This window comes from Oncorhynchus mykiss, chromosome 24, assembly GCF_013265735.2.
Source record: "Oncorhynchus mykiss isolate Arlee chromosome 24, USDA_OmykA_1.1, whole genome shotgun sequence".
Classification (NCBI taxonomy): Eukaryota; Metazoa; Chordata; class Actinopteri; order Salmoniformes; family Salmonidae; genus Oncorhynchus; species Oncorhynchus mykiss.
In genome coordinates, this window is record NC_048588.1 from 13,475,214 (window position 1) to 13,497,806 (window position 22,593).

The window sequence follows — 22,593 nt, forward strand, 5'->3', positions numbered from 1 at the left end:
AACAATGACATGTTAATAAACAAAAATACTAAACAATGCATACATACATAACATTTAAACATCTGACTTGAAGTAAAGATTAAATGATTTATTAATCAATGCTACAAACCTGGGACATCGAAGATCACCATATGAACTCTTATTACTATCAGAGAGCCACAGATTCTTCTGCTTTTCTATTTTAGGAATTAGACCAGCACAAATAACACAACATGTAAAACAGCATATTGTGATTGTTGGTGGGTGAGTTACAAATGGAAAAACAACTGAATGTGTAAGATAGGTTTATTATAAAATACTAGGTCAACTCCAGCAGAATGAGAAACACACTCAATAGACTCAAAACAAGGAAGCCATGCCTGAACGCAGCTATATCAACACCCTTCTTGTCAATGTAACAGGCCCATATTGCTGATGTCAGTTGTGAGCAGAACATTTACCGCTGCATTCAGTCTGAACCACAAAATAAGCAGGACAGTATTACACTGGTGAAAAAAAAGTTACAAAAACAGTGCACCGCAACACTTTGTTTACTTAGACGTTATCAAATCAGGAGAAGAACCAATGTAGGAAGCAGCATAGAGAAAATGGGTGAAGTTAGGGTGGGTTTATAGAGATAAGATGGAGAGTTCCAAAATGTCTGATGTTGAGGGACCATGGGGCATAAAAGGCACTGTGGAATAAGGGGTAGCTAGAGGGATGCTTGGTTGTGGAATAAACAAAATGGGGGCTGGTGTGCTTCTGCAGCCCTTTTAGGTCGTTGTCACAAATATCCAGTCATACACAGGGTCTCTGTGTGTCCCTCATGCCGTCTCAGTTGCAGCATTCAAATCGTGTGTTTGTGAATCACAACATTGAAGACAATGAGTGATCACAGCATTTCCAGAAATTAAGCCATACCAAATACAACTGAAGCATTGAGGACAGCCTTTTGTTGACAACATGGCGGTTTACACTATGTCTACTGTGTGTGAATGATAGAAGAATCTGACCCAAGCTGTAGGTCCATTTCAGTGTGTGGTCACTTAGGTCTGCACATCAACCAGTATTGGGATAATTGGAGACTTGGGATGCTTGCTCTCAAAGTTCTGCTTGAATGTCTTCTGGTCTGCATCTATAAAGGTCAAGTACAAAATGTAGGAAGTTAATCTGTGGATTAGATTGAATTCAAATTTGACACCAGAGGATGCTGGTGGGAGGAGCTATAAGAGGATGGGCTCATTGCAATGGCTGGAAAGGAATATTGGAACAGAGTCAAACATGTGGTTTCCATATGTTTGATACCGTTCCATTCCAGTCATAGCAATGAGCACATCCTCCTATAACTCGTCCCACCAGCCTCCACTGGTTAAAACAAATAATAAACTAGGCACACACAGTACCAACCAATACTACTCACCTGACAGCCAAGGCAGGTGTGGACCAGTGCTGCCTTCGCTGCAGTCTTCTGGTCCACAGTTGCTCCCTTAGCAGCCACTGCCTTGGCATCAGTCAACTAGTTCAACTTCAAATTGAGAGTGGAGCATGTGTTATACAGTTGAAGTCGAAAGTTTACGTACACTTAGGTTGGAGTCATTAAAACTCATTTTTCAACCACTCCACAAATTTCTTGTTAACAAAATATATTTTTGGCAAGTCGGTTAGGACATCTACTTTTAATTTTTCCAACAATTGTTTACAGACAGAGCGAAATATAAGTGAAATCTATCACAATTCCAGTGGGTCAGAAGTTTACATACACTAAGTTGATTGTGCCTTTAAACAGCTTGGAAAATTCCAGAAAATGATGTCATGGCTTTAGAAGCTTCTGATAGACTAATTGACATAATTTGAGTCAATTGGAAGGGTGTCCATCTCCAGATTTGAATTGTAGGGGTGTGAATAAGCTTTTGTTCCAGACCAGCTCATACCTGAATACAAATCATAGCCTATCACCGTGATTCAATATGTTGATTATTTAAGTCAGGTATTAGAGCTGGGCTGGGACAAAACCCTTTACACACTTTTGCTCTTCAGAACCTGCAATGATTGAGCTAATCTTACCCCACACATCTATGCTTGATTCAGATGTTGTCCGGTCTGGACCGACCTATATTTGGCCCAAACATAGACATCTATAATTGGTTCAGATTTGGTCTGGACCGGCCTATATTTGGCCCAAACATAGACATCTATAATTGGTTCAGATTTGGTCCAGACCGGCCTTGATTTGGCGCAAACAAAGACGTCTACAATTGGTTCAGATTTGGTCCTGTCCAAATCTGAGCCAATCACAGACATCTATGTTTCACAAGTTTGGACAGAACAGTACAGCACAATGCAGTACAGTAGAGCACAGCAGAGTACAGTAGGCCTACATTACAGTACATAGAGTACAGTACAATTCAGTAGAATATAGTAAATAAAGTAAATAATAGTAAAGTATTGTGTACTCTATTGTATTCTACTTTACTCTACTGTAGTCTACTCTACTGAATAAAACTCTACAATCCTGTACCATACCGTACTGTGCTCTACTGTACTGTGATGTTCAAACTTATGAAACATAGCCTAGACATCTATGACTAGTTCACTGTAGGGATGGTGCCAGGTTTCCTCCAGACGTGACGCTTGGCATTCAGGCCAAAAAGTTCGATCTTGGTTTCTTCAGACCAGAGAATCTTGTTTCTCATGGTCCAAGAGTCATTTAGGTGCCTTTTGGCAAACTACAAGCAGGCTGTCATGTGCCTTTTACTGAGGAGTGGCTTCTGTCTGGCCACTCTACCATAAAGGCTTGATTGGTGGAGTGCTGCAGAGATGGTTGTCCTTCTGCAATGTTCTCCCTTCTCCACAGAGGAACTCTGGAGCTCTGTCAGAGTGACCATCGGGTTCTTGGTCACTTCCCTGAGCAAGATCCTTCTCTCCTGATTTCTCAGTTTGGCTGGGCAGCCAGCTCTAGGAAGAGACTTGGTGTTTCCAAACTTCTTCCATTTAAGAATGATGGAGGCCACTGTGTTCTTGGGGACCTTCAATGTTGCAGACATTTTTTGTTACCCATCCCTAGGCCTGTGCCTCGACACAATCCTGTCTCGGAGCTCTCCAGACAATTCCTTCGACCTCATGGCTTGTTTTTTTGCTCTGACATGCACGTTCAACAGTGGGACCATATATGGACAGGTGTATGCCTTTCCAAATCATGTCCAATCAATTGAATTTACCACAGGTGGACTCCAAACAAATTGTAGAAACATCTCAAGGATAATCAATGGAAACAGGATGCACCTGAGCTCAATTTCAAATCTCATAGCAAAGGATCTGAATTCTTATGTAAATAAGGTACTTGTTTTTTATTTTTTATAAATTTGCAAAAATGTCTACAAACCTGATTTTTCGTTTTCATTTTGGGGTATTGTGTGTAGATTAATGAGGGGGGAAATCAATTTAATCAATTCTAGAATAAGGCTGTAATGTAACAAAATGTGGAAGAAGTCAGGGGTCTGAAAACTTTCCGAATGCACTGTATGTGCAGTTGAAATTTGTCCATAGAATTTACTGCTACTGATGTTCTATTTTCAACATCTGGAACATACATATTTTTTTACATCTGGAAAATTCCAAAAATACATATTTTCACTTTTGTTTCAGCACTTAAAATGCACTGGATTTCAACATCCCCAAAATACTTATTTAACGTCTAGAAAATACATATTTTCGACAACCGGAAAATACGTTTTCACCTTTCACTCAGCACCTAGAATGCACCTGACTTCAACGTCTGAAAAATACGTCATTTTGCTTACTGTGAGTCTTGTCCCGCGCACTCACACCCTGTGGAAGAGGCTACTCGTCTCACTCGCAGAACCGGAGGAGCTGGTGGCTATATTATTATGCAGTAGCTGTCTCCGGAGAGGATTGGAACAAACAGGCAGCATAGTACTGTTAAAACTGCTGTGGACTCTTTCTCACCAAAAGAGGAACCAGACGGCAGGCACGCACGGACGCACAGGTCTATCCTAACCGGACGAACCGACTAGTAAATGGACATAATGTTTAATCTAGCCACCGGCAGCAGAACGTGCATATACAGCATCACCTTTCTGTCCGCGGTCGTGATTTCCTCCTGCCACGCGCTCCGCCGCTGTGGGGACGTGCAGTGCGTTGAGGGCCAGCAGTGCTGTCCCCCTACGGTTACCGGCAACAGTAGCGCGAGTTCCATGGTGCGCTGCTGCAAGCTCCCACTGCATATATTCTTCGACAACGTGGGCTGGGTGACGCGCAAACTATCCGGCATCCTGATCCTGCTGCTCCTTTTCGCAATGGGCTACTTCATCCAGCGGATTATCTGCCCGCGCCCGCGCCGACACCCCCACCCAGAACACCCCGAGGAGCCCTCTCTCTTCCACGGACACGCCACTGCGTCTCAGGACTCCCTACTGGACCGGTACCCCGAATACAGTTTTGGGGACTTCACCTCGCCAGTGCTGCTACCCGCATATGATGAGGTGAAGTACCTGCCGACCTACGAAGAGACCATGCAGGAGGTGCGCAGAGACCAGTCGGATGATAACTTACTGGTCCATTCGGAGGAGCCTGCTGTGGACCGAGGGACGCGGGGAGGACCGATACCCAGAGAAGAGGGACAGGACACTTCAGGACAGAACACACGCGCGTCACGGAATTCTGTCTGACTAAATGTGATGGACTATCCAATTTAAGAATTGTTATTTTATTATGAACTAAAGGAGAGACTTACAGGCTATATTATAACAAGTGCAATTACAATCTGTTGCAATGAATGTTGAAAATAATATGAACTGGCAATTTGGTCAATGACGTGAGTTTTATATGATTGGGTGGATGATTCCCCTTTTGTATGCAAATTAAGACTTGGTATGAGAAACGGAGACAATAAAATAGATATGGCTGCTATAATTGGCGCTCTTTTGTGTATTGACAGGCAGCTAATTTGGCCCCGGTACAATCACATTAAGTTTTGCTGAGCGGTTCAATTTCCAAAGGCACCGTGAGACAGTTGGCTTTCTCCTCCATATTTTTCTTTTATGAGATGAACAGGCTGAGAATGAGTTTGAGTCTACTGGGCCTGAAAGACGTCTATTCATTCCTATATCTATATCCTAGAAATCATGTCATATAATAGTATTTGTCATTTTTCACACATGTACAACTGTGTATTAATATACATGCGAGAATTGGAAATGTTTTTTTCTTTTCTTCATATCACAACTCTCCCCAGGTCACAGGCTGGGTCTATGAGAATCACCTAGTGCAGTTTTCAGTAGCCTAGTGGGGATTCAAAAGTAATAGAATAGTCACACCATGAAATGAATACAAATACTCTCTCCAACACATCTACATAAGCTATGCCTGACATTTTGTTACATCAGCAAGTGCTTTTATCCAATGTATCAGAGAGCTCAGCTCACACACACTGCAGCATGAACACTATCTCCCCCTCCCTCCTCAATGAGAGATGAGGATGATGATCCTAAATACTGATCCAAGGTCTAGTTACCATGTGAGTGAGCAGACCACCTCTGATAGTTTATCTTTGATGTAGTGACCATAGTTGAATGACAAATCATTCACCATCATCAGCATAAGATAACTTGAATAGAGACATGCCTTACATGGAAAAAGGCAGGAAGATGACTGATAGACAATACAGACAGTCATAAAGACAGAAGTATAGAATAGACAGCAGTAAATAAAGAGCTAAGCTGGCAGACATAAAGCTGGAGCTGCAGACTGAGATAGCCGGAATACAGGAGAGATCAGTGAACAAAGATTACACCCTTGTCTGTTTATTGATTGATCTGTCATACTTACCTGTGTCTGTCTGTCTGTCTGTCTGTCTGTCGCCCAGACCAGTTAGCAGGCAGGTACATTTCAATATCTTAATGCTCAATTCTAAATCGATCTGTAGTCCAGGAACCAGAAATAATATACAGTTGAAGTCGGAAGTTTACATACACTTAGGTTGGAGTCATTAAAACTCATTTTTCAACCACTCCACAAATTTCTTGTTAACAAACTATAGTTTTGGCAAGTCGGTTAGGACAACTACTTGTAATTTTTCCAACAATTGTTTACAGACAGATTTAACTTATAATTCACTGTATCACAATTCCAGTGGGTCAGAAGTTTACATACACTAAGTTGACTTTGCCTTCAAACAGCCTGGAAAATTCCAGAAAATTATGTCATGGCTTTAGAAGTTTCTGATAGGCTAATTGACATCATTTGAGTCAATTGGAGGTGTACCTGTGGAAGTATTTCAAGGCCAACCTTCAAACTCAGTGCCTCTTTGCTTGACATCATGGGAACATCTAAAGAAATCAACCAAGACCTCAGAAAAAAGATTGTAGACCTCCACAAGTCTGGTTCATCCTTGGGAGCAATTTCCAAACGTCTGAAGGTACCACATTCATCTGTACAAACAATAATAAGCAAGTATAAACACCATGGGACCACGTAGCCGTCATACCGCTCAGGGAGGAGACGCGTTCTGTTCCTTCTCCTAGAGATTAACGTACTTTGGTGCGAAAAGTGCAAATCAATCCCAGAATAACAGCAAAGGACCTTGTGAAGATGTTGGAGGAAACAGGTACAAAGTATCTATATCCACAGTAAAACCAGTCCTATCGACATAACCTGAAAAGCCGCTCAGCAACGAACAAGCCACTGCTCCAAAAACGGCATAAAAAAAGCCAGACTGCGGTTTGCAACTGCACATGGGGACAAAGATCCTACTTTTTGGAGAAATGTCCTCTGGTCTGATGAAACAAAAATATAACTGTTTGGCCATAATGACCATCGTTATGTTTGGAGGAAAAATGGGGAGGCTTGCAAGCTGAAGAACACCATCCCAACTGAAGCACGGGGGTGGCAGCATCATGTTGTGGGGGTGCTTTGCTGCAGGAGGGACTGGTGCACTACACAAAATAGATGGCATCATGAGGATGGACAATTATGTGGATATATTGAAGCAACATCTCAAGACATCAGTCAGGAAGTTAAAGCTTGGTCGCAAATGGGTCTTCCAAATGGACAATGACCCCAAGCATACTTCCAAAGTTGTGGCAAAATGGCTTAAGGACAACAAAGTCAAGGTATTGGAGTGGCCATCACAAAGCCCTGACCTAAATCCTATAGAACATTTGTGGGCAGAACTGAAAAAGTGTGTGCGCACAAGGAGGCAGAAAAAACCTGACTCGGTTACACCAGCTCTGTCAGGAGGAATGGGCCAAAATTCACCCAACTTATTGTGGGAAGCTTGTGGAAGGCTACCCAAAACGTTTGACCCAAGTTAAACAATTTAAAGGTAATGCTACCAAATACTAATTCAGTGTATGTAAACTTCTGACCCACTGAGAATGTGATGAAAGAAATAAAAGCTGAAATAAATCATTATCTCTACTATTATTCTGACATTTCACGTTCTTAAAATAAAGTGGTGATCCTAATTGACCTAAGACGGGGAATTTTTACCAGTATTAAATGTCAAGAATTGTGAAACTGAGTATATACGTATTTGGCTACGGGGTATGTAAACTTCCGACTTCAACTGTAGCTATGTCCAGCTAAGCTTATGATAGACTAGGTGGCATATTTGGCCATATTTTATAAACCTTACCTATCCATTCTTCTCAGATCTACACAGAAAATGACACAGGAGTAGGGTTCTATTTGGAATTGGGCAATAGATTTCTACATTTACAAACTACTCCTCTGTGCACAGCCACATCCTCTCCACAGTAGGCTGGGCGAGAAAAGTCATCATTAATCTTTCTGTGGAACAGTGGACTGTTGAGATGCACCAACTCTCCAAGAACTGGTTTATCTGAAGTGCATAAGAGTGGATAAGCAATGAGAAACTAAAGGATACTCATTAGGAGTTTGGGTTACAGGAGTGATGTCAGATAAATGCTGTATGTGCTTTAGCCAGGCTTCCTAGTCTCAATGATACCATCATCTTCAATAGATTCTGACCATGGCCATTATGGATCACGATAATGGGAAAGCTAGTCTGTCTGACTGGAGGGTAATCCTATGACGTCCAGCCAGGGCCGGCCTGTTGTGTTGGGATACTGATGGATTTCCTCCACAGAGGAAATTGGTGGATAAGAGGAGTTTACACAAAAAAGCATTCAATCCACTGATGGATGAATGAGACAAGATGCAGACACATTACACATCACAGTACGTTTTAGTGTCAGAATACAGATATGGTATTAATGGAATTTGTGATTTAACAGCAGAGATCATATTTTTGCATCTTTGGCTCTGAGGCTCTCTCTCTCTCTCTCTCTCTCACTTTCACTCTCTGCAGTGGAGACAGCCTCTACAAGTCCTCTACACTCAGGCTGTGAGTTCAGGGGCCTAGGGCACGGTCCAATCCTCTAGAATCCCCAGCATTAATGTTTAATCAGATGGAGTAAATCTCTGCTATTCTGCACATTGAGGAGTCCCTCGAAGGAGATCTGAATACAATAATGAGACAGACTGCTGACATGACTTGCTGCCACCAGCATACCACCCTTCATCCCACTGCTGGCTTACTTCTGAAGCTAAGCAGGGTTGGTCCCTGGATGGAAGACCAGATGCTGCTGGAAGTGGTGTTGGAGGGCCAGTAGGAGGCACCCTTTCCCCTGGTCTAAAAAATAATATCCCAAAGCCCCAGGGAAATGATTGCCCTGTGTAGGGTGCTGTCTTACGGATGAGATGTTAAACGGGCGTTCTGACTCTCTGTGGTACCTAAAGATCCCATGGCACTTATCAGAGGAGTGTTAACCCAGGTGTCCTGGCTAAATTCCCAAGCTGGCCCCCATACCGCCACCTAATCATCCCCAGCTTACAATTGACTCACTCATCGGCCAGATCAATGTGCATTATTAAGCTCCTCATAAATCCTACATTATGCCCCGTCAGGGTCTGAGCTTTGGTAGTAGCAGCATGGTTTGGATAAAGCGTATTCAATTCAGTATGTGTGTTATCTGTGTGCTGTGTGTCTGAACATACTTATGTAAGAGTTCAGGGAACATGTGCGTGGAGGTGTGTGTTTTCCGGTGGTAACACATGAGAAACCTGACTCCTGGCTGATACAGAGTGCTGCTCGTCTTGGGTCAGAGATGACTGGAGAGCTTCCACACTACCACCGGCATCATAGCTACCTGTCCCCTTCTATCGAACTTTACTCTAGACAAGAACGGCCTGACTGCAGTTAGCTGGGGAAAGATGGAGGGAGTTCATTCTAGCCTGCACTTAGGACAATACATGGGTGAACAGGGATTGATAGGATACAAAAACAGAGAGAGAAAAAGAAAGGACATGAAGAGAAAGGGGTGTGAGAGAGGCTGAACTTAATGATTCAGTCTTGCTCTGTAATGGTGTATGACAAGCAGCCCTAGACTGCTCCTCTACTGCGCCCATTAGCCATCATCCTGTATCCATCAGGAACCCAGGAGCGCCGGTGTCCAGACCAGAATAACAGGGATCTATCCTGCTGCTCCTGGCTTCCATACTGGGGCTGTGTTTGAGTGTGTGTGTTGGAAGTGGAGATCGATAGGGTGTAATGGCAAATTATGGGCTGGACCGCTGTCAGGGGAGGAAGTTGTTTCCCACCACCACAGAGAATACATGTAAAAGCCTTAATACTTAATATAAACACAAATATCTATGATTACTCTTTTTTAAAAGGTTTTCTTTACCCCTTTTTCGCAATATCCAATTGGTAGTAGTAACAGTCTTGTCCCATCGCTGCAACGCCCGTACGGACTCGGGAGAGGCGAAGGTCAAGAGCCATGCGTCCTCCGAAACACGACCCAGCCAAGCCAAACTGCTTCTTGACACACTGCTTGCTTAACCTGGAAGCCAGCCCACCAATGTGTCGGAGGAAACACTGTACAACTGAAGTCACTGTGCATGCGCCCGGCCCGCCACAAGGAGTAGCTAGAGCGTGATGAGACAAGGACATCCCGTTCGGCCAAACCCTCCCCCAACCCGGAGAACGTTGGGCCAATTGTGCGCCGCCTCATGGTTCTTCCAGTCGCAGCCGGCTGCGACACAGCCTGGGATCGACCCCGGATCTGTAGTGACGCCTCTAGCACAGCAATGCCTTAGACCACTCCGTCCCTCGAGCAGCCTATGATTACTAGTTAAAACGGACTGGGCTGGGGCTGACTGCATTGAATTGAAATAGCAGTTGAGATAAAAATAAGTGTGAGTTGATCGATCTGATAAATATGTATTTATTAAACGTCTACATATGTACATTCTAAGAGAATAAGGCATTTAAGTTAAATTGTAAAAATATATTTTTTATAAAAAACCCAAACACAAAAATAACACTAACCATGTTTGATAAATGACGACTTGAAAATATGTACATTTGGTCCCTGGATGAGGTCAGAGGTGTGGGGTCAAGGGTCAGAGTCGAGAGGCCAAGCTGCTCCCGACAGAGGTGATGGCAGCCTTTTCTCTCTCCTTAACCTGGATCTTTTCCCAGTTCACCTCCACCTGATCGGGGGGGGGGGGGGGGGGGATTAGAGAAGTGGGTCAGTCTAATGGGACATAGTTTGATAGAAAGTGCACATTACCTGTCTAGTTTCAAAGAGAAGAAGTCTTTACTACTACAGCTGGTTAGTGTTCACTATATGACAGTCAAAAGCAATGACATATCCTAACCTGTCAGCGTACTGCATGAACCTCTTGTTGGTCTCTTTCTTGCTAAAGTCCTGCAGGAACTTGGAGGCTGTAGGCCTGCACTGTGTCCACATGGGTCTTATGTTTTACTGCCAGCTCCAACGCCCTGAGGACACATGAAGCTTTCAGTCCCATTCACAGACGCATATGTAAGACAGACAGAGCAACAGAAAGGCATGTCAGAGAGACAGAAATATTCAAATTCACAGGCAGACAGACATTTAGAGACAGACACACACCCCCCACACCTGTCCCAGTTTTAGAGGTTGATGTGGACCTGTATGGCTTGGTAGACCAGCCTGTAGAAGAGTGGACAGTAACATGTGGGCCACTAAAGATTCCTTAGATGGCAGATCCTTGATAGAGTTAATATACTGCACCATAACCACCTGGAGAGAGAAAGAGAGAGAGAAAGAGATTGATGGGGTGTCTTACCTCTCCAATGGCAGCGTAGGCCACCTCCACTGTCGTCATCTCCCTATTGGCCATTGCCATGCCAGCGAGACACGCCCACAGCAACTGGTCCTATAGAAACAGAGACAGACATTAAGCAAATAGGAAATTACATTTGCCATGCACACATTGTCTTAGCATAAATAAACACACACACCACGTACGCATGCATACACACACGCACTCACTCACAAACAAACGCACACATCCACACATGATAGGGAGCAGGCATGAGTGCCAGGGGACAGTGAGCCGGGATATGGGGGGGGGGGGGGACCTGCTGCTCAGCCTGACAGGCTGGTGGTGGCGCCGGGGCGTAGCGCGTGGCCCAGTCCTGACCACAAGGCCCTGCACAGGGGGGCTAACTTAGCCCTGCTCGCCTGGGTCATTAAAGGGACGGGGCACTGAGAGAGAGGAGGGCTGTGTGTTATTAGAGGGATGGGAGGTCCATTACACTGGCGTCTCCACATGGACACTCTTCCCATTACCAGTCTGCTCATCCTCACAACACAGGCCTCGTTAGTGTCATTCTGCAGGGCACACACACACACCCTGTAAACTGACTTCCGTTTGTGTGATTCTGATATCATACTCATTCAGGACATGGAGACGTACTTAGACAAACATGCAGGCACACACGCACACAGACATAATGTCACTATAATGTCACTCCCATTCACTCTTAGTCACACTCAAACTACGCCACTCAACATTATCGCTGAAAGCAAAGCCCAGAACAACATCCTGATGCATCCTGTCATCTGAATCCTTCATTAAGAAAAACAACATTGGCCATAAAACTGTGAAGACAACAACAAAATCATCCTTTGCTAAAGCCACTAAATGCTGGTCAGAGAGAGATGGGCCAGTATCCTCCAATCAGAGGAGAGATTGTGGTGTTGGCTGACTGTTAGAGCCTGGCTGGGGATTTAGTCACACTGCTGGGCTGCCCATGTTTGTGTGACTGTGTACAGTATGGTTGTTTGTGTACCCTGTCTATCAGCATGTGTGTGTCTATGTGTGTTGTGTGCGTGCGTCTGTTACCAACAATCAGTGCCATGAAAAGTATCCACAAGGGGCTAATCCTCCATACCTGGCTGACAGGACTTCCCCACAACACTCCTCCCACTCCGGGAAAAACCACACCAAACGGCCACAAAAGACCAAACCCTTACCAGAAATGGGGGAGGAAGGAGGAGGGGTGGCTATTTAAAGTGGTGACGCTCCTTCTTCCATACAGTGCATTCAGGAAGTATTCACACCCCTTAACTTTTTCCACATTTTGTTGTGTTACAGCCTGAATTTAAAATGGATTCAATTGAGATTTTGTGTCACTGGCCTACACACAATAACCCATCATGTCAAAGTGTAATTATGTACAAATTAATAAAACATGTAAAGCTGAAATGTCTTTACCCAATAAGTATTCAACCCTTTTGTTATGGCAAACCTAAATAAGTTCTGGAGTAAAAAATGTGCTTAACAAGTCACAATGAAGTGCATGGACTCACTCTGTGTGCAATAATAGTGTTTAACGTGATTTTTGAATGATTACCTCATCTCTGTACCCGACACATACAATCATCTGTAAGGTCCCTCAGGTTGAGTAGTGAATTTAAAACAAAGATTCAACCACAAAGACCAGGGAGGTTTTCCAATGCCTTGCAAAGAAGGGCACCTATTAAAAATACATTTAAAAAAGCAGACATTGAATATCCCTTTTAGCATGGTGAAGTTATCAATTACACTTTGGATGGTGTATCAATACACACAGTCATTACAAAGATACAGGTATCCTTCCTAACTTAGTTTCCAGAGTGGAAGGAAACCGCCCACGGATTTCACCATGAGGCCAATGGTGACTTTAAAACAGTTACAGAGTTTAATGGCTGTGATAGAAGAAAATTGAGGATGGATCAACAACATTGTTGTTACTCCACAATACTAACCTAAATGACAGAAGCATGTACAGAATATGCAAAACATGCATCCTGTTTTCAACAAGGTACTAAAGTAAAACTGCAAAAAATAGCTAAAATAGAAGTCAGTTCTAACACACCAGCCAGTTTGGGATCCGTGTTACTGTTTATTTTGGCCAATATATGCGGCTCATTGTTTAGCTCTCCCTTGATGACACGGAACCCAACCCGGCTGTGAGCATGCTCCAGCTTGCATACATTTATTTTGTCACCCCCACACCAAACGCGATCACGACACGCAGGTTAAATATCAAAACAAACTCTGAACCAATTACATTAATTTGGGGACAGGTCGAAAAGCATTAAACATTTATGGCAATTTAGCTAGCTAGCTTGCACTTGCTAGCTAATTTGTCCCATTTAGCTAGCTTGCTGTTGCTAGCTCATTTGTCCTGGGATATAAACATTGAGTTGTTATTTTACCTGAAATGCACAAGGTCCTCTACTCTGACAATTAATTCACACATAAAACGGTCGTGCGAGCGGTGTCGTCAGTCTGGCTTCCCTAATTGACACCCAAGAGACCAAACAGCCTCAGATCACGTTTGGGTCTCGGATTGGACAATGAAATACACACGCTCGCACCTGCAGGCAACGTGCAGATGTTTAATTTCTCTCTCATGCCAGCGCAAATTATGTGTCGAGGTTAAACATGGGACGTCCCTCATTATAAACAAACAGTCAGTTAAATTCATGGTGATGCCATAATTTTCAGATCTATTATAAGCGATTAAAAAGACGAAACAACAATGTAATTTAACCAATTGACTGGCCAGAGATCAGAGCATTCATCAGCAAAGACGCAGTGCAAGCTGATAGTATTTTGGATAACCAAATTGAAGTCAAAATGATTGATGAACTCGAAGTGTATCAGCTATATGGTGATTTGCAATTCATAATTTACATTTTACCGGTAGTACTAGGCCAACCGATAACACCACAATGGAATGCGTTTGAAGTGTTGGTGCACCGCCGAGAACAGCTAGCATGTCCAGCAAAGTACATCGCTAGCGGCACGCACACACTTCGTGCAGTTCAGCAAGTGGGGGCTTTTCGTGGCAGCCAGACGAGACAATTGAATGAGAATGCGGTGAGGATTTGGGCTCGAATTTAGTCACGCTTGCTCTATATATATTGATGCTTCTAATTGTGCATTTTATAAACACATTTTTTTATGATTAAAGGTTATACTCTATGGCTGGATTTATGTATTTTTGTCAATGCAACATTCATTTGGCAGACCAAACTTGATTTACTCTCTTTCTACAAGGCCTAGTCTATGAGAGGCCTAATCATATTTGATTGAATATTTTGTTAACGCCAAGGCTATATAGATGCATTCAGGTAATGAACTCATTATTATGCATCAACATTTTAATTTGAAGACAATTATTTATTGTCAATAATTCTTGAATTTGTTAGGCTATACAACTGAATACAGTCATAACTTTTTTTTTTTCAAATCATTTTTGAATATGATAGAATATTGCATTCTATTATACATCCTGAATAATGTTCATTTGTTTATTATAATAATCATCTGACAATCAGTCTGAAATAGAATTTTTATCCGATTGTTCATGTCCATATAGCAGCCCAGAACAATGTGGTAAACTACTGTTATTCCTTTACCACCTAATGATTTTATTTATTTATCGCTCACCTCACTTTTCTGGGGGGAAAATCCGTGAAACAATTTTGTCCAGCCTTACATGCTGACCAGACCGGACAAGTCACAAAATAAATGTAGAAATCCATGTTATTCAATTATTGCACCCACACTGCTCGCACTCGCCAATGACCGTCTGCGTTACCAAGGGCTAAAATAGAACTCCTTTCTATTTCTGACGCAGATCACGCTGAAAGTCCTGCCTCGCAGCGCGATCTGCATCAGAAATAGAAAGGAGTTCTATTTTAGCCCTTGGTAACGCAGACGCTCGTTGGCGAGTGCGAGCAGTGTGGGTGCAATAATTGAATAACATGGATTTCTACATTTATTTTGAGACACTCGCGCTGGTCAGCAAGTTAGGCTTTCACTGGGGTTGGGGTTCAGGTGTTGGCTGTGTGTGTGTGTTGGGGAGGTTAAATACATAAATGGTGTCACCCAGGCAAATTAGAAACTAATTCAAAGCTGCTGTTCGTGTCTCGTTAAAGCTCCACTACAGTGGCTCCGTCATGGACCCTTCACCATTCCAAGGCCCAGGGCTAAAGGCGTCACTACAGACCCGGGTTCGAGCCCGGGCTGTATCACAACATGGAAAGACGTGGACATGGAAAGACGTGAACATGGAAAGACGTAAATGAACAAGAGAGACTCAACTCTTCCTCAGAGACTCAGTGGGGGGTGTGAGACACCAACACAGGAGAGGAACATCACAGCGACAGACATGATGATGGCTGCCGTCTTATCGGCTCTTAATCAACCATGCTATTTTGTTTGTTGTTTCGCATTGTTTGTAACTTGTTTTGTAATTTTTTTTATTTAACCTTTCTTTAACTAGGCAAGTCAGTTCACCTCTTACAGCTACCCCCCTACTTATGCATATTCTTGATTTCATTTGAAAGAAAACACTGAAGTTTGTGTAAATGTGAATTGAATGTAGGAGAATATAACACAATAGATCTGGTTTCGATAATACAATGAAAAAAACATAAGTTTTTTCATTTTTATTGATGTATCATCATCTTTAAAATGAACAAGACAAAACAAACATTCAGATAGGATGATGGGGACAATTTCAGTGAAAAACATAAGAGGGCAACAGTACTTGTGCAAAGTTTCAGAATGATAACTTCTAAAATGAGTGTGCTACATGACATTTATCCTGAAGTCACCCAGGTGTCCCACACAAGTAGCCCAAATGTACCCAAGTGGCCAAATTGGTGAAGTTATACATTTTGAATGGAATAACTATATACAAAATACAAAAATGGTATTCTAACCCCCCCAAACAAAAAAAATATGGAGAAAAAACATGCAAAAAATATATACAGTGGGGCAAAAAAGTATTTAGTCAGCCACCAATTGTGCAAGTTCTCCCACTTAAAAAGATGAGAGAGGCCTGTAATTTTCATCATAGGTACACTTCAACCATGACAGACAAAATTAGATTTTTTTTACAGAAAATCACATTGTAGGATTTTTAATGAATTTATTTGCAAATTATGGTGGAAAATAAGTATTTGGTCAATAACAAAAGTTTATCTCAATACCTTTTGTATACCCTTTGTTGGCAATGACAGAGGTCAAACGTTTTCTGTAAGTCTTCACAAGGTTTTCACACACTGTTGCTGGCCCACTCCTCCATGCAGATCTCCTCTAGAGCAGTGATGTTTTGGGGCTGTTGCTGGGCAACACGGACTTTCAACTCCCTTCAAAGATTTTCTATGGGGTTGAGATCTGGAGACTGGCTAGGCCACTCCAGGACCTTGAAATGCTTCTTACGAAGCCACTCCTTCGTTGCCCGGGCGGTGTGTTTGGGATCATTGTCATCCTGAAAGACCCAGCCACGTTTCATCTTCAATGCCCTTGCTGATGGAAGGAGGTTTTCACTCAAAATCTCACGATATATGGCCCCATTCATTCTTTCCTTTACACGGATCAGTCGTCCTGGTCCCTTTGCAGAAAAACAGCCCCAAAGCATGATGTTTCCACCCCCATGCTTCACAGTAGGTATGGTGTTCTTTGGATGCAACTCAGCTTTCTTTGTCCTCCAAACACGACGAGTTGAGTTTTCACCAAAAAGTTATATTTTGGTTTCATCTGACCATATGACATTCTCCCAATCTTCTTCTGGATCATCCAAATGCTCTCTAGCAAACGTCAGACGGGCCTGGACATGTACTGACTAAAGCAGGGGGACACGTCTGGCACTGCAGGATTTGAGTCCCTGGCGGCGTAGTGTGTTACTGATGGTAGGCTTTGTTACTTTGGTCCCAGCTCTCTGCAGGTCATTCACTGGATCCCCCCGTGGGGTTCTAGTATTTTTGCTCACCGTTCTTGTGATCATTTTGACCCCACGGGGTGAGATTATCAGTGGTCTTGTATGTCTTCCATTTCCTAACAATTGCTCCCACAGTTGATTTCTTCAAACCAAGCTGCTTACCTATTGCAGATGCAGTCTTCCCAGCCTGGTACAGGTCTACAATTTTGTTTCTGGTGTCCTTTGACAGCTCTTTGGTCTTGGCCATAGTGGAGTTTGGAGTGTGACTGTTTGAGGTTGTGGACAGGTGTCTTTTATACTGATAACAACTTCAAACAGGTTCCATTAATTCAGGTAACGAGTGGAGGACAGAGGAGCCTCTAAAAGAAGAAGTTACAGGTCTGTGAGAGCCAGAAATCTTGCTTGTTTGTAGGTGACCAAATACTAATTTCCCACCATAATTTGCAAATAAATTCATTAAAAATCCTACAATGTGATTTTCTGGATTTTTCTCATTTTGTCTGTCATAGTTGAAGTGTACCTATGATGAAAATTACAGGCCTCTCTCATCTTTTTAAGTGGGAGAACTTGCACAATTGGTGGCTGACTAAATACTTTTTTTCCCCACTGTATACATTTACAAAATAACACTTTCAATATTTGGAAGACCCTCAGTCCTCTACACATTGTGCTGCTGATTCCAGGTGCCATAGCAGTCTCTTTCTGCTGTAAAGCAGAAGGTCACCAAGCATGTGGTGCAGGTGATGGGGGACTTCATTTTGCAAAGAACACAGCGACGCCTCCATGCTGTGCCCTTTTTGGCCCTGAGGCACATCCATGCCTGCAGAAATACATTTGGGCAGATGAACACCACTTGTGGCAGGAGCTGGATGAACCAGCTTCAGTGGGGGATGGACACCTTGGCACTGGGGGCTCCCATTCGGAGTCAGTGTCACTGTGTAAGAAAATGTTCAGTTAGAATAGTTTCACATATGAGCCCTGTATCAACAGGTATAATAATCAGATATATATAGAGTACAGGGAACATAAGGTTGAATATATTATTATAGACCTGCTAGATCTACTGTCTCATTTATATTATGACATTTCAGCAAGATCTACTGTCTCTATTATATTATGACAGACCAGCTAGATCTACTCTTTATTATATTACAACAGACCAGCTGTATCTACTGTCTCCATTTCACTTTGGCCATTGTTGTGGGCCTGCCCTCCCCTCAACAGCCTCAAATAGGCTATTTCATTTCACAAATAATATTTTATATTATTAATTTCAAACAACGGCATTGGCATGAGAAAAACTTACCAGTCCAAAACGATGTCCTCTCTGTTCAAAAAATATTCCTCCATTTGGGAATCGCTAAATTAATCGTCCTCCAACAATCTCTGTCTCATTTTCCCGATCAATTTCTTCTAAAATTGTGTGTACATCTAGACTTAGATTTAGCTTTCCCTGACTTACTGATTGATATATAAACAGCTGAAGATGCGCTTTACAAAAACAACACTGTGCGTAACATGCTTTGCTCCTTCCGGTATGAAATTTCAATGGCGAATGACCCTCTTTACGACACAAGTTGGTCTTCCAACACATAAACATTACATATTGCCGTTTACCTCAGCTCATTGGCTATCTACCCAGCTAGATTTCAAAACGATCAGTGGTCATTGGGTTAAAATACAGCCAATCAACGAAACAACGGTCATATCATTGGTGCACAATGATGTCATTACTTGTTGTCGGTTTCTTTCAGTCAATACGTCCCGCGAAATGACCCATCTTTTTGGTTGTGTTACAAACAAACCAGTTGATTACAATGACAGATTTGTACCTTGTCAGCTCAGGGATTCGATCTATCAATCTTTCAGTTACTGGCCCAACGCTCTAACCACTAGTCTACCTGCCGCCCCGTAATGTTGCTGCTACCGTCTCTTATGACCAAAAAGAGCTTCTGGACATCAGAACAGCGATTACTCACCTCGAATTGGACAAAGAGTTTTTCTTTAATATGTCGGATGGGGAGGATATACTACAAACACCCAAACAGGCCCTGATCCACGTAATTTGCTCAAGAAGGAAACAAAGATTTTGCGGAAAGAAATCAGGGTGCCTTGTGAGGATCAGGCGACGAGTGGCTAATCTGCCTTTGCCATCCGTCCTGCTAGCTAACGTTCAATCGCTAGAAAATAAATGGGACGAACTGAAAGCATGTATGTTCTACCAACGGGACATTAAAAACTGTAATATCTTATGTTTCACTGAGTTGTGGCTGAACAACGACATTAATAACATACAGCGGGCGGGTTATACACCCTATCGGCAGGATAGAACAGCAGCCTCTGGTAAGACACGGGGCGGGGGCCGATGCATATATTTAAACGGCAGCTGGTGCACGATATCTAAAGAAGTCTCAAGGTTTTGCTCACCTGAGGAAGAGTATCTCATGATAAGCTGTAGACCACACTATCTACCTAGAGAGTTTCTGTATTTTCCGTAGTTGTCTACATACCACCACAAACCGATGCTGGCACTAAAACTGCACTCAGTCAGCTGTCTACCACCATAAGAAAACAGGAAAATGCTCATCCAGAGGTGACGCTCCTAGTTGCCGGGGGACTTTAATGCAGGGAAACTTGAATCAGTTTTACCTAATTTTTATCAGCATGTTAAATGTGCAACCAGAGGGAAAAAAAACTCTAGACCACCTATACTCCACGCACAGAGACGCTTACAAAGCTCTCCCTCGCCCTCAATTTGGCAAATCTGACCATAATTCTATCCTCCTGATTCCTGCTTACAAGCTCAAATTTAAGCAGGAAGCACCAGTGACTCGGTCTATAAAAAAGTGGTAAGATGAAGCAGATGCTAAACTACAGGACTGTTTTGCTAGCATAGACTGGAATATGTTCCGGGATTCTTCCGATGGCATTGACTAGTACACCACATCAGTCATTGGCTTTATCAATAAGTGCATCGAGGACGTCGTCCCCATAGCGACTGTACGTACATACCCAAACCAGAAGCCATGGATTACGGGCAACATTCGCACTGAGCTAAAGGGTAGCGCTGCCGCTTTCAAGGAGTGGGACTCTAACCCGGAAGCTTACAAGAAATCCCGCTCTGCCCTCCGACGGACCATCAAACAGACAAAGCGTCAATACAGGACTAAGATTGAATCGTACTACACCGGCTCCGACACTCGTCGGATGTGGCAGGGCTTGCAAACTATTACAGACTACAAAGGGAAGCACAGCTACGAGCTGCCCAGTGACACAAGCCTACCACACAAGCTAAATAACTTTGCTCGCTTCGAGGCAAGTAACACTGAAACATGCATGAAAGCATCAGCTGTTCCAGACGACTGTGTGATCACGCTCTCCGCAGCCCATGTGAGTAAGACCTTTAAACAGGTCAACAAGGCCACAGGGCCAGACGGATTACCAGGACGTGTACTCCGAGCATGCGCTGACCAACTGGCAAGTGTCTTCACTGACATTTTCAACCTCTCCCTGTCTGAGTCTGGAATACCAACATGTTTCAAGCAGACCACCATAGTCCCTGTGCCCAAAAACACGAAGGTAACCTGCTTAAATGAATACCGACCTATAGCACTCACGCCTCTAGCCATGAAATTCTTTGAAAGGCTGGTCATGGCTCACATCTACACCATTATCCCAGAAACCCTAGACCAACTCCAATTTGCATACCGCACCAACAAATCCACAGACGATGCAATCTTTATTGCACTCTACACTGCCCTTTCACCCCTAAACACCTCCCTCTGCAACTGGATCCTGGACTTCCTGACGAACTGCCCCCAGGTGGTAAGGGTAGATAACAACACATCCGCACAGGGGTGCGTGCTCAGTCCGCTCCTGTACTCCCTGTTCACTCATGACTGCACGGCCAGGCACGACTCCAACACCATCATTAAGTTTGCCGATGACACAACAGCCTGATCACCGACAACAATCCTCCTTTCGGGAGGAGGTCAGAGACCTGAGCGTGGGGTGCAAGCATAACAACCTCTCCCTCAAAGTGATCAAGACTAAGGAGATGATAGTGGACTACAGGAAAAGGAGGACCGAGCACGCCCCCATTCTCATCGACAGGGCTGTAGTGGAGCAGGTTGAGAGCTTCAAGTTCCTTGGCGTCCACATCACCAACAAACTAACATGGTCCAAGCATACCAAGACAGTCATGAAGAGGGCACGACAAAACCTATTCCGCCTCAGGAGACTGAAAAGATTTGGCATGGGTCCTCAGATCCTCAAAAGTTTTTAAAGCTGCACCATCAAGAGCATCCTGACGGGTTGCTTCACTGCCTGGTATGGCAACTGCTCTGCCTCCAACTGCAAGGCACTACAGAAGGTAGTGCGTAGGACCCAGTACATCACCGAGGCCAAGCTTCCTGCCATCCAGGACCTCTATACTAGGCGGTGTCAGTGGAACGTCCTAAAAATTGTCAAAGACTCCAGCCACCCTAGTCATAGACTGTTCTCTCTGCTACAGCACGGCAAGCTGTACTGGAGCGCCAAGTCTAGGTCCAAGAGGCTTATAAACAGCTTCTACCCCCAAGCCATAAGACTCCTGAACAGCTAATCAAATGGCTACCCAGACTCATTGCCTCCCCCACTTCTACGCTGCTGCTACTCTATGTTATTATCTATGCATAGTCACTTTAATAACTCTACCTACATGTACATAATTACCTCGACACAGGTGCCTCCACACATTGACTCTGTACCGGTACCCCCTGTATATAGCCCCGCTATTGTTATTTTCTGCTGCTCTTTATTTATTTGTTATTCTTATCTCTTACTTTAAAAAAAAAGTACTTTCTTAAAACTGCTTTGTTGGTTAGGGTCTTGTAAGTAAACATTTCACTGTAAGGTCTACTACACCTGTTGTATTCGCGCATGTGATAAATCAAATTTTATTTGAATAAACAATCGGACAGACACGAGACAACAAGACCGACATGAGACAATAGAACAGACCACACAGAAATGAGGAAAGAAATTTGACACACTGAGACCTGAGACAAGACATTGAGATACACACACACCCCACTTCCAAAGGGTGACAATGAGTTCCCACGCTGCCTGTTGTTACCACGCTATGGTGGGGGGAACCCATAAGGAGAAATCACATTCACTGATCTGTGGCCCCCCAGCCCGCGTGGCCCCTCTCGGGGGCTGAGTGTTTCCCCTGGGGCCAGGGCTCTGGTTCTGTGGTCCCTCTGGCCCTGCTTTGCTGTGCTGCAACCCACAATGTGCTAGCAATTACAGGCCGCTAATTACACCATTTATCATAAATAACTGGCTTTTAGAGAGGGCTCAGAGCTCATGGCTCAGAGCTCATGGCTCAGAGCTCATGGCTCAGAGCAGCCCTCCACTCCTGGGTAGGGTAGGGGCAGGGCCAGGGAGACAGCAGCCCTCCACTCCTGGGTAGGGTAGGGGCAGGGCCAGGGTGACAGCAGCCCTCCACTCCTGGGTAGGGTAGGGGCAGGGCC

The 22,593-nt window shown here is 43.7% G+C and overlaps 2 protein-coding genes across 2 annotated transcripts in view; one reads left to right on the forward strand and one right to left on the reverse strand.

The window, feature by feature from the left end:
• Window positions 1-267: 267 nt before the first annotated feature.
• The window catches only part of LOC110503790 (intraflagellar transport protein 80 homolog), a gene marked incomplete at its 5' end in the record, with an annotated part of 70,754 nt that continues 48,428 nt past the window's right edge, over window positions 268-22,593 (reverse strand). The window contains 5 exon segments of the mRNA XM_036961068.1: window positions 268-1,114; window positions 1,400-1,504; window positions 10,352-10,515; window positions 10,684-10,807; window positions 11,137-11,226. Coding sequence (XP_036816963.1) covers window positions 10,781-10,807; window positions 11,137-11,226 — 117 coding nt within the window.
• On the forward strand, window positions 3,413-6,008 carry LOC110503788 (uncharacterized membrane protein C3orf80 homolog). Its single transcript, XM_021582323.2, has one exon. It carries the CDS (start codon window positions 4,017-4,019, stop codon window positions 4,665-4,667), a length of 651 nt encoding a protein of 216 aa, XP_021437998.1. The 5' UTR covers window positions 3,413-4,016; the 3' UTR covers window positions 4,668-6,008.

What these genes read in the sequence shown, in the direction of transcription:
- LOC110503788 (XM_021582323.2), top strand. Translation starts at nt 4,017, where the DNA reads ATGGACATAATGTTTAATCTAGCCACCGGCAGCAGAACGTGCATATAC.